This window comes from Ursus arctos, unplaced genomic scaffold (assembly GCF_023065955.2).
Source record: "Ursus arctos isolate Adak ecotype North America unplaced genomic scaffold, UrsArc2.0 scaffold_25, whole genome shotgun sequence".
Taxonomy (NCBI): domain Eukaryota; kingdom Metazoa; phylum Chordata; class Mammalia; order Carnivora; family Ursidae; genus Ursus; species Ursus arctos.
The window spans coordinates 12387353-12399502 of record NW_026622930.1 but is presented as its reverse complement, the minus strand read 5'-3'; the positions used below and the strand labels follow the sequence as shown (position 1 = coordinate 12399502).

At 57.0% G+C, this 12150-nt stretch overlaps 1 protein-coding gene across 2 annotated transcripts in view; it reads right to left on the bottom strand.

Moving 5' to 3' along the window:
* CCDC88C (coiled-coil domain containing 88C) overlaps nucleotides 1-12150 on the bottom strand; it is a 124455-nt gene that overhangs the window by 45659 nt on the left and 66646 nt on the right. For both annotated transcript variants that reach the window (XM_026515445.4, XM_044389966.3), the window contains exons 9-12: nucleotides 11435-11516; nucleotides 10911-11069; nucleotides 2025-2171; nucleotides 1306-1450 (exon numbers count right to left, since the gene is read on the bottom strand). In XM_026515445.4, the coding sequence (XP_026371230.2) occupies nucleotides 1306-1450; nucleotides 2025-2171; nucleotides 10911-11069; nucleotides 11435-11516 (533 nt within the window). The remainder of the gene's footprint in view (nucleotides 1-1305; nucleotides 1451-2024; nucleotides 2172-10910; nucleotides 11070-11434; nucleotides 11517-12150) is intronic.

Here is a 12150-nt window from a genome sequence, read left to right as displayed (position 1 = left end):
CTGTGTGGCGGCTTCGTTACCCCCATTTTGCAGATCATCTAGCAGGGAGGTCATCTGGCCAACTAGTTCTGACTCGAGAAGCCGCCACAGCACACAGGCACAAGTACATTCAGGCTTTGCTCCCATTATGCCGCCATTCAAACCAGCGCCCGTTAGCTACCAGCTGAGCACGAGGAGTCGGGAACACCAAGAATAAATCGTCATCAGTGACCTGAAAGGGCTCACAAACATACTTAGTCTGAATCGGTGAGGCTTGGACCCCATCGGCCTCCCTAGTCTCTCACGGAAACACTCGCGTGTGGTCTGAGACTGTCCTAGGCAGCCTGCACCACTTCTCTGCTCCTCCAGGGGGCAGCGGTCCTCCCCAGTGGACCTCAACTCCCAGAGCAGGGAATCCCTGTGACACCCCCCCACCCCACCCCACGGCACCAGGCACCAAAGCACGGACAGAACTAACTTCTCCCACAGATTAACAGATTTCAGGTTTGGAGCTCGAAGACAAAAAACACCCAGCTGTTCTCAGCAACGTTCCCATTACGCTTAGGCATGGATGTTTCCTAGAACTGAAAAAGCCACTCCCAAACTAGCCGAATGCCCTACCAACGCTCTAGAAAGTCCTAAGTAAACATTAACTCGCACTATCAGGTGCACGAGTACTATTTTTGAACAAAGGAACTGGCTCATTGTTTGCCTAGTGCTGGAGCTTTTCCTGCTGCAGGGCTGACTGCTGCCCCACCCACCTGCCCCGGGCCGACACCTCGTCTGGGGTGCTGGGCAGTGGCGGCCACGCAAGCACAGTGGGGAGAGGAAGAGGCCGGGTCCTGTGAGGAGCAGCCACTTAGCAATCCCCCTCCAGAGAGACAGAAAACAGACTGCATCCATCTTGCCCAATTATGCAAACGAACAGAGGAAATAATGCCCGGGGCCCAGCTATAGAGCAGATTAATGACCGCTGGGGATGTCACCTGCCATCCGGAGCTTTCAACCATCCACAGACAGGCCTAAGAAGTCCTCTGGGGGCCAGCATGCTGTAATCTGGGAGCTCCTAGGACTGTCCATATGGGAAATGAGAGAGCGGGCAACACTTAATTTGCATTTCATGTCCTGACACCGAGGCTGCCAGACCCCTCATGTTCTCCTTGGGGAGAACTGCAATGAAACCATTCCAAATGGCACTTGAAGGAAATCCTATTTACGTGGGGCGAGGGGAGAGACTGACATGAAGATTTCTGAGTCAAGTGTTCAGCTCCCTGGCTGAGGACGACGCTGCGGCCAGGCTGGCGCGAGACATGGGGCGCTACCCACCGTCGGAAAGGTCTGCGTTCTTGGACAGCTGCTCCAGCTCCCAGCCGAGGTGGACCGACTCGTTCATGCTCTGCTTCTGGGCTATCTCGAGCACCATGTTTTCCTCCAGCAGCTCCTCGATTCGCTTCTTGTCCGTGTCCCGGTCCTGGCGCAGGAAGAGGAAGGAGTGAGGCCCCAGCCCTGAGACACCTGCCCTCATGCCCCCAGGATGAAGGGACTCCAGCACTTGCTCGCTGCCAAAAAAACCACGGCTGGAGGGAACCGTCTCCAACCCAGGGCCAGCTGTGAGAGTTCCAGCCACTAAGACACCCTGCCCCGGTGACCTAGGTGCTGAACAGAGCCCCAAGGTCCCTAACTGGTCTGCACAAAGTGACATACCACGCAGGGCTTTAAAGCAAGTCCCGTGAGGATGGGTGGCTTTGTGGCCCTCGCGCAGGCCCAACACGCCTTGAAGGGGCTCACGAATCAGAGCTCGACCCACACCGTGAAGCCAGCAGAGAACCCTTCTTGCAACAGACACACCCGTACATCCATCCTTACAGAAAAGCAGGAGCAGCCAAGGCCCCTCTTGCGGGCGTCAAGTGCTGCCCCCTCCACGGCCCCGAGGCCACCAAGGCGGCGGCAGCGTGAGCCCAGGGGTGAGAGCCCGGAGCAGGGCACAGCGTAAACCTGGAACGGCCCCGATGCGTGTGGGATGGGGTGACGGGAGCCGCCAGTACCAGTTCCAGGTCGTGGAGCTTGGACTTCAGCTGCAGGTTCTCTTTCTCCAGCTCGTGAACTTTATCGCCCCGGGCCCGGGCCGCGCTCAGCTGCTCCTCCAGCATGGCCTTGGTCTCGATTAAAATGATGTTGTCTTCTCTCAGCTCCTGCTCCGCAAAGACACACACGAGAACTGTCAGGCGAAGGCACCCGGTTCACGACAAGGGCTCGAGGCCCAAAACACACGCTACGCTGCAGGGGTGAGGCCACTGCGGTGGGGGGTCGGGGAGGTGGTAGGGCTCCACCTCTCAGCGCCTTCACCTTTCCCACTCCCCCAGGCCAAACAGGCGTTCTCTACTGAAAGAGAAAGTCCACGCCTCGGGAAGATGTCTGAATTCAGTGTCTCCTTCCGTGGACGCTTCCTCAGTGTCTACTTCATGCCGCCAGTGGTAGCAAGGCGTCTGGCATTTGTAACCTCATCTGGGCGGACGGACAAGTGGACGCTGCCGACCGACACGGGACCTGGCCGAGCCCCACTTCCTTAAGCAGTAAGAGGTGGGGCTGAGAAACGGTCCCAGGCTCGAGGGCTGAGTCCCGTCCTCAGCAACACAGACTTCGTGATCAGGGTCCTGGGAGAAAGGAGCTGTTGAGATCAGCTTTTGTTCCATACCCAGCTCCTATGGGAACAGTCTACATACATACTCTTGGACAAAAAACGGTTCTTAGCAGCCTCCTGGAAATGGGGAGTCTCTGAGACTTCAGACACAAACAAATGGGAACCCCACAAAGAAGTACCGCGTGCCCCGTGTGTCAGGCACGTGCCGGGTGTGGAACATGAGGGCTGTCTCCTCGCAGAGCCCCTTCATGCACGAGAAGCCGCTGGACTCTCACCAGGTGGAGTTCAGCTCATTCACCCCATTTCTCCTCCCCTCCACCCCAGTTATGGGGCTTCTTGGTTCCTCCTCTCCCCGGAGCCCCTCCAGCACCACTCAGTATGGTGGGGGGACTGAATTTCCCCCAAATGCCTTCACGGCGTGCAAACACGCACGCGCACATGTGGGGATGTGTCTGCTTTTCTCGGTGGCAGAGTTTTCAAAGGCTTGTCCCCCTAACAACTGGGTAGCTCTGCTTATCCACTCCGTGTTCATTTTCCCTGCATTAAAGATTCCTGGTAGAGGGGAAACCACGTGCCTTCTGATCAGTGGTCACGGCTCTGATCAAAGGCTGGCAGCTGTGAAGGGTTTAAGCTCAGGATTACTGAAGTGCCCTCTTTCTGCTGGGAGACCCTGTCCACTGTGTGGCTGGCCCTGCGCTGGGCGCTCCCTGCCCCCACCTCCCTCACTTGGCCCAACAGCCCCAAGACGGAGGCAGGGACAGTGTCTTCCTACAGATGAACAGGCTTACTTGGGTACATAAAGGAATGAGCCCAAAGTCACGAAGCTGGCAAGGGGCGAAGCTGGAACTTGAATTCTGGCCCGAGAGCTCCAGACTTGTGTTCATTCCACTGCCCTCAGCTGCCTGCAATCCATCCTCAAGGGGCTCATGGGGAAAGAGGCCCAGACCAGCAACAATGAGGTGAGCCAAAGCACATAGGGGGTTTCAAGCAGGAAGAAGGCCCAGCCACTGCCCCCACTGTTCACACCCTGAGTTCCAGCAGGCCCACCCGCCAGCACTCCCCATATCACCTCACTGCCGGGCCCTCAGTTCCCACAGCACAGGCTGTCCCTTCAGCCTCATAACCAACCTCTAACCAGCCTGCAAAACCCAGCCTGAGTTGCCCCCTCTGAGAAATGCTTGCAAATTCACTCTGTCCTGCCTGCTGAGCCAGGTACCTGGGCTCCCAGAGTGCCCTGGACACATCATGAGGCAATGCGGCCTTCCCTCCTTCCCCAGACCGTAAACTCCTCAGGGTAGGGCTGTCCCACCTCTGCTCTTGTGGGCCTCAGAGATGTGTCCAAAACACCTGTTGGCCAAATCATGCCATGCGGGGGCAGTCAGAGGACATATGACATGGGCGCTTAAGGACTCAGTGACTTCCAACAGGCAGGGATGGATAAGCGTGTGCAGGACAGAAATACAGCATGGAACACGATGATTTCTAACTACTCAAATTCTCCATCCTTTGGCCTCCACCTCAACCTCCACCGTATATAAGGCAACAGAAATACCTCAGCTTGCCTCGTACACCCCACGACCTCAGAAGTGAGAAATCAGATCTGCATGAAGTTGTGCCCGAGCTCCTACAGCGAGGCAAGGGCTCCGTGTGGAGGGCTGAGAATCCTTATTCCTCACCCCTGGGCAGCTGCCCGAAGCCAGCCCGCCCCCCTGCAGACCTGACCTCGACTGAACCGGGAGGCTATTTAAAGGCCTGACCCAGCCCTGCAAACAGCTGAGGGGCCACATTTAGGCCGTCACAGGCCAGGCCTGACGGCTGGTCCCCAAGGGGCTTGAGAGCTGCCACCGCTAATCTGGCCTGGTAACCGGGAGCAGTGACAGGGGATACGGGCTGACGGGCTCTGGTTCCCAGGCCTGCCAAGGCGCTGCTAGCCATGAGACGTGAAGCAAGTGCATGTCCCTCCATCAGGGATGCCTCCCTTTCTACGATGGGCACCCCGACAGGGCTGATACGGGATCAGAGGCAATAATGCACGTGAAGTATTCCGTGCGTGGCGCCCGAGGCCCAGTGAGCAGACTGGCTGTCACCATCTCCTCGCACCGCTGTAAGACCTCCAAGCATCCATCCACCAACAACCGGCGAAGACTTGCTGCCACGGGGCCTCCCTGACCCCCAAGAAGCACCAAACACCAGAGGCAGTGGGGGCGGGGTAGGCTGGGAGTTGGGGGGAGGCAGAATCAAACACAACCCATTCCTCCCCGCTGCGCTCAAACCGCAGCACCCAGAGCCTCTCTCAGGCATCTAGAGCGACCGAAATCCAGCCCATTCAAATACACAGAGAAACACAAAGTCACAGGTGGGAACAGAAGATCAAGGCTCCAAGGTTCTCATTCCGTTCCCTGAGTCTGAACATTTCCCCACTTACCGCATGATGTCCGAATTCTCACATGGGCTGCTGGTGGCGGGCCCCCCCCCACCCTTCCATCATCACCCCCCTCCTCAAGTCCCCCCATTTCACCTCTCCCCTGCGCCCCCTTTGTCTCTGCGAACCCCCCTCCCTTATTTCCTTCCTCATCAAGGCTGAGGCCCTGCAGGCAGACGGACACGTTCCAGCGCCAGGTCCGCCTCCTTACTGACAGGGCCAGCTACACGAGGTGTGAATGAATCCTCAGCTTTCTCATCTGAAAAAAATGAGAGGAACCCGCAGTGGCCGCTAAACCTTGTGGGCCCCCATGAGGTTTACGTGTGATGATGTGGCTGGAGCTTAGCCTCTCCTGGCGGGCGGAAAAATCTCCCTAAATGCGGTTCTTACTGCTCATCGAAAACCCTGCTGTGCACCTACCCGGGCCAGACCACAGCTCCACATTTTTGGCTTTCCAGATCATCGGTGCCTGTCACAGCTCCTCAACTCTGCGGGTGTACCAAAAGCAGCCACAGAAAACACGTGAATGGATGGATTTGGCGATGTTCCAATAAAACTTTATACTTACAAGAATGGATGGGGGGCCAGACTTCACCCTTGGATGGACTGGAGTTTGGCCATCCCCAAGCTACACAGCATGCTCGAGGACTCAAGCTCAAGGTCAGTGAGGCACAGACCCGGGCTTCCAGGAGCTTCTGGTGTGGGTGGGACACAGGAATGCACATCATCACAGCAGCACATGGTGAATTCTGCTGGGGGTGTGCAGGGGGCCTACGGGAAACGTGAAGCGGGAGGCCCCGGAATGCGGCCCAGAGAGCTTGGCCTACCCTCTCCTCATCTGGCCCTGGGGAGGTAGGCTGGGCCCAGGAGGCCTCAGAGGGGCACTGGGGGACCTGAAGGGGACTCAGTATGGCCGGAACAGAGTCCCATGGGGGACCAGAAGTGGGTGAGTGCCAGACAAGGGGCAGAGTGTGGATTTTATCCCAAGAGAAAGGCGTAGGTGCCCAAAGAACTCTTAGAAGGGTCACTGTGGTGGCAGGACAGAGGGATGTGAATGAGGACAGATGGAGGCTGGACAGCCAGTTCAGATGCTTATGGAGGGCATCCTGTGTGCAGGCCCTGGGGTCAATGAGCAACAACAGAGAAGGGGCAAAGGCCCTCACTCACTCTTCATCCTGCCTGCGGGCAGCAGCAGGGACATGCTGGCAGGTGGGGAAATGGGCTCTGGAAGATGGGGAACACCTGGGGCAGGGCTGGGGTGGGCCGGACTGCTCATGAACGTAGCTCCTAACTGCCTTGCCAACCACCCACCCCGCCCCTCGCTGCAAGATCGGTTCCCAAGTCTCACCAGGATAAGCTGAAAATATGCTCGTATGTTATCCAAGAAGCCAGGCACCCCCTTTTATAGATGGGGGCAAGCCTCACCCAACACCCAGCAAGGGGAGTGGCAGTTAGGACTGTGCCCTGCTGGGTCTCCACCTCTCAGACTATGTTTACTTTGGAGCCAGCACTGCCTAGAAAGCCATAAATCTCAGAGGCGTGAGGACAAGGCCCATCTCACTTTTACCCTGCTTAGGACGCACATGGCAGCAACGCACCTGCCCTTTGCTGTCAGGAATTTCAGCCAAAAGCAAAACACGGGACAAGAGGAACCTCCAGGCAGCCTCTCTGCCTCCATTGTCCTCCCATAGGGCCCACTGGCAGCAGTGAGGAGGGACACCTGCTTGCAAAGGGAAGTCAAGGACCACCGGGGCACCCACCGCATGCTTCCTGCTGCACCTGCGGATGCCCACGCTGCCTCCTCCTGTCACATGAACCCTTAAGTAAACTAGACTAGGAGCCACAGAAGAGCTGCCAGAAGCTTGGCAACAAAACGTGGAAACTTGTGGTCCATATTTTTCGAACCAAAATCAACCCTGCCCTCGCCCTGAACTCCAAGACCTTTTATCGTTTCCTCCCATGCGGCACTAACACACGCTGCCTGCCCGTGAGATGCGTTACTGTGCTTCTCAGCAGTGAGACTGGCCAGGCTCTCGGGGAGGGCACCTGGGCCACCTGCCACTCCCTGCGTCTAGAAGCGGGTCCCCTATAGGGTAGGTATCCACAGCATGAGCTGGCCTGAACACAACAATTGTGCTCTTCTTGCTGCCCTTCTGCCCGTTCACACCTAACACCACTCCATTCTGGAGGGGACAAAGGTGCCTGATCCTTCCTGTCCTTCTCCCCAGGCTAAATTTTTCTATTGCTGAGCAGTGGGGCTTTACCCGACTTGTGGGGTGATTACGAAGTGCCTAGTGTGTGCCAGGCCCCGGGCATGCAGTCGAGATAAGACCCAGTCCGTGCCTAAGGGGCTGGAGGTGAACACAGGAAGCCTCCGGCCAAGCTCCACCCACAGGCTGGCCGTCAGCCCTGCCCACCCCGCCTCTGGCAGAGAAAAGCCAGCAGGAAGAAGAGTGCCCTGTCCATCTACGACTGGGGGCCGCATGCCTGACAGTGCAGAAGAGCCATCTGGGAGAGAGCCTGCGGAATGCACATTCCTAGGGTCCACTCCCAGGATCTAGGGTGGTGCCCAGGAATCTGCATTTTGAACAGGCCTCCTGAACAGACTGGGACACAGGTAGATACAGACCACACCTTGAGAAACAGAGATCTAACACTCACAGAGAGCAGTTGCATAGCTTGAAACTGATTAATACTTTAAATTATTTCATTATTAAATTGATGTCAATCACCTATCAGCTTATTCAGAAGAGTTAACGCCCACTGCTATCTTTTTACTTCCCCCTCCATATTGTGCTATGGAGATTTTAAAGTATGCTGAAGAGTTGAAATAAATATTCTGAACGTCATGCGCACCTCCCTGGATTCTGTAATTAGTGTTTCACTCTATTTGCTTTGTCACACGTCCACCCATCTACCCAGCTCTCCGTCCGTTCTGTCTTTGGTTTCTGGATGTGTACGCATCATACTTTTCTAACCTCAGGTTTTATCACATGCAGGCCAATCTCAATTCACAGACACATTTCTGTATGTCACCGAGTACTTCTAATTGCTTAGAAATTATTTAGGAACCTTATGGGGAATCCCTTGGAAATGGGCATCAGCACACCCTGGAAAATCTGATTTTCCACATAGAGCTGGGCAACCTTGTTTACTGAAACACAAACGCGGTCCCATCAGACACACCAGCGCATCGAGGCAGCGCTGCCCCCGACACGAAGCACTAGAGGGACTGAGTGGCCCAAGCCTGGGCCCCCGCACCCAGGGGCAGACAGCCCACCTCGATCCCTGCAGGCCCCCAAATACTGCTGGCTCATCCCAAAGCAACCTGTTTTGAGGTCTCTGAGCTGCACTCCAGGTTAACTTCCAACGCACATCTGAGCGCTCTGGTAGGCGGCTGGCCAGGGGGAGACGGCACAGGGATCTGAGAGGGTCGGGGGGCTCCACTGTGCCCCAGCAGCAGCCGGCTCTGCAAATGCTGCCCCAAGAAAACCCCAGACAGAATTCTTTCAACAAGTGTTCATCTACTGGTCTAGATGCGGAGCCTATATCCATAGTCAAAGCAAACAGACCCCCCACCTCGGGGCCTACGCCAGCGGCAGTCAGGGAAGCTGCAGCAGAAAGGGGGCTGGAACACCAGACAGACCTGGGTCTGCATGTGCAGCCAGTGGCCCTGCACCGTCCGCTCAACCTCCCCGAGCTCAGCTCGTCCCCGGGGCTGCTGTGAGACGGGAATGAGAGCACACGGTTGTCACTCTACTAACTGCTCAGCCCCTCCTGGCCTTGTGCCAGGGAGTGGGCAGAAGGCGGCGGGGCCATTCAGGCTGATAAAATCTGGCTGGTAGACTTCTCATAGCCTATGGCATCCTGACACCCCTTGTGATCTGTTCTCACCCAGCAACACGCATGTGCTTCTGAAATACACACGACACTATTCCCCTCTCTAACACGCTTCCTGAGGATGGCACGTACCTTCCGTGACTGGGGCCTATGACCCCGCCCCCAACAGTGAGCAAGGCTCATGTAACTACTTCAAATCTAAGGATGGGTGCCCAGGTACTCCCGTCCGCTGACCCCTGTTAGCATGGGCCTCGGGAGCACAGCAAGAAGCATCCTCTCCACAGTGGCTGGAACTCCACGGACCAGTCCCAATGCATCAGCCAGCCTGGGCTGCAAAGCGTCTGCACACCCACTGCCTGCCCCCAAGTCAACATCTCACGCAGACACACGCTGTTCCTCTTGTGGTTAATAAAAACTAAAGCAAAATTTAAGGCATTACCCATCTCACCGTTACTCTTCACTATGACATTCATCAATGTGAAAAATGTGGTTACTACAGAGAGGCATGAAATATGAGAATTGGAGAAATCTGAGGATGAGGGGATCCCAGGAGAAACCCTGAAGTCTGCAAGCTCCGTGAACACAGGCCATGCATCATCCTGTGTCTAGATCCCTCGCTGCTGGTGCAGGCCTTGGCAGCAGGCAGGCGCGAAGTGGCTGTGTCTGGAGGACCCCGTGAAGCTGCCTGGACAGGGCAGGCATGAACACAGAGATCAGAGACTGGATCCTGACATCCACCTGCTTCACCGGACAGAATCAGGATGAGAGGGGGAACCACACTCCACCTCTGATCCCATCTGGGGGCTGCATAAGGTCCCCACCATGCACAGGAGGGGCTGCTGGGGCAGCAGTCTGGGGAAATGGGTGGGACTGTCTCATTCTCCCAATTATGACATTTCTAGTAAGTGATGAGAGGCCCCGGTGTGTGCCCACGTCCCAGAACCTGTCTGTGCCGGGGATTTATGCCTTTCAAATTCAGCGGGGCCAGTGGACCGTTTCCAGGACAAAGCCAGAGCTGGTCTCCCACCCCCACGTGGGACTCAGGCCAAGGCCGCAGCACCAAAGGCGCCTTCTTGGCAGGAGGTAGGGTGTCACATTCCTCAGGGAATAGACACTCCTTGGGTACCAAATAGGCCCTGCACCACAGCCTCCCCCTCTCCTCCCACGGCCCAGGGGCAGGGCCCACCTGCAGCAGGAGAGCATGTCCGGGTCTTCAGCCACACAGCCCTCCCAAGCGTGCCTGCCAGCAGCACAGCTGGGAGAGGGCCACCGTGCTCCCCAGATCTGTGTCCAGTCCCCTCAAAAGCCTCCTGAGTGGCAACTGGGATTATTTCTTCCCAAAAAAGCCCACTTGCTATGTGCTGACATCCTGATTTTACCAGCTTATTACAACTACCTCCCGACCCCCTGGGATTGGTGACAGGGGCAAAAATCCCCAAATCCTTGGAAAAGAGGGTCCCAGAACCAGTGGCTGATGTGAGGCAGTCAGGGTGAGTGGCTGAAGCACCAGTGACCTCACCTGGGTCTTGGTCTCCAGTCCCCCGTTAGCCCTGACGCCCTACCCCGCCGTCCACCCAGAACCTGAGGATCCAAGTGGGTTCCACGGCTGAGGGCTCACTATGGGATTTGCCCAAGTGCCAGAAATTCTGCCTCTTTCATCTGAAAAAACTCATGAAGTGGTAGGACTATCTCTATTTTATGGATGAGGAAACAGAGTCCTGGCAAGAGTTAACCACAGAAAACCAGAAAAAGAAGGAGGAAAAAAAAGAAAAATCCATGAGTAGATGGTCATCACTGTGGCATGAGGAGGGAGAAGGAAAAACCCTACAAGAAATCAGAGTTCTTCATCACAGAACCATGTTCTCTCCCCTCCCTCACCCCTCTGATGCCTCCAGCCAGGCAAGGAGCACAGAGGGGGCCTTCTGGGGACGCGCAGATAGACTAAGGTACGGGGACAGCATCGCCGTGGAGATACAATGGCCCCCTTTCCCCAAATCTTGCAGGTGCGTCTGGAAGGCACGGGCTCACCTCCATGCGGGCCTTGTAGAAGTCCACGTCGTGCAGCTTCTCCTTGCAGCGCACCAGCTCCATCTCCAGCCTCTCCACACGGTTCGCCTTCTCCCTCAGCGAGTCCAGCTCATCTCGATAGGCGCGAGCAGAGCGGGCGTCAGCCGCCAGCTGGATGTTCTGGAAGGTGGGGAAAGGCAGGGGAACCCAGCTTAGGGCACCCCTCTGCAGAGGGAAGAGGGGGCCAAGTCCCCGCAGGGCAGCGTTTCCAGGACATCCCAGGAGAAGCCATGTTCTGGTGGCCGGGCAGGTCCTTGTTGGGCGGAGGGTCCCCACACACTATCACGAAGACTCGTGGTCACCCCTCACAGCCATTCTCAGGACAGCTGGCTCTCGGGCAGTGCTGCTTTGGGCCGGACAGACACAGAGGCCTTTGCTGGAAGCCCCGGATGCTACGGTCCCGAACCTCCGGGCCTCAGTTACTGGGGAGTCCCCGCCACCACCGCCCCCTCCTCCTGGACATGCGCACAGGCCCTCCCGCTCACCTCCTGCTTGACTTTCTGCAGCTCTAGCACCAGCTGGTCCACCTCATGCCTGGTGTCCACGAGCTGCTCCGTCTTCTCCTCCCTGAGGGGCAATTTGGAGGAACCGTGGTGAGGCCTCCTCAGCTAGCACCCCCACCAGCCCCCCACCTCTCGAGACCACAGCAGGGAGAGGGAAGGGGACGCTTCTGGGAGCGAGGAGTCTGCAGATGGAGCCTGCAAAAATGTTCCTGACTCAAATTCGTTTTCCATTTTTCACTTTTCAAAGGCTGCTCTCAAACCCCACCCACCAGACGCTGGATTTCCCTGAGGGTGCAGGGCAGGTAAGGAGCTCCAGCCACAGGTGCACTCCCCACAGCCAGGCAGGCAGCAAGGGGGAGGCGGGCAGCTCCCGAGATGGGGTGAAGTGATAGTCACCTGCTGCAGGAGAGAGGGGACAGCAGATGCACCCGATGGGGTGAGCTGCATCCTCCCTCCAGCCAAGAACACACCCCCATGTGTGATCATTCCTGCCCCAAATGGGACTAGTGTGGACAGGAGGCTGCTTCTGCAGACAATCTGTAACCCGGACTGGCAGGAGCCCAGACAGGGAGGTGACCAGTCCACATTCAAACAGCGCCCAAGCTCGGGGCAGAGCCCACTGATGCTGGGGCCCACATTGGAGTACTCCAGCTGGCTACACCACGCAGACATGGAGCGCACGACAGACAGCGTCTGCA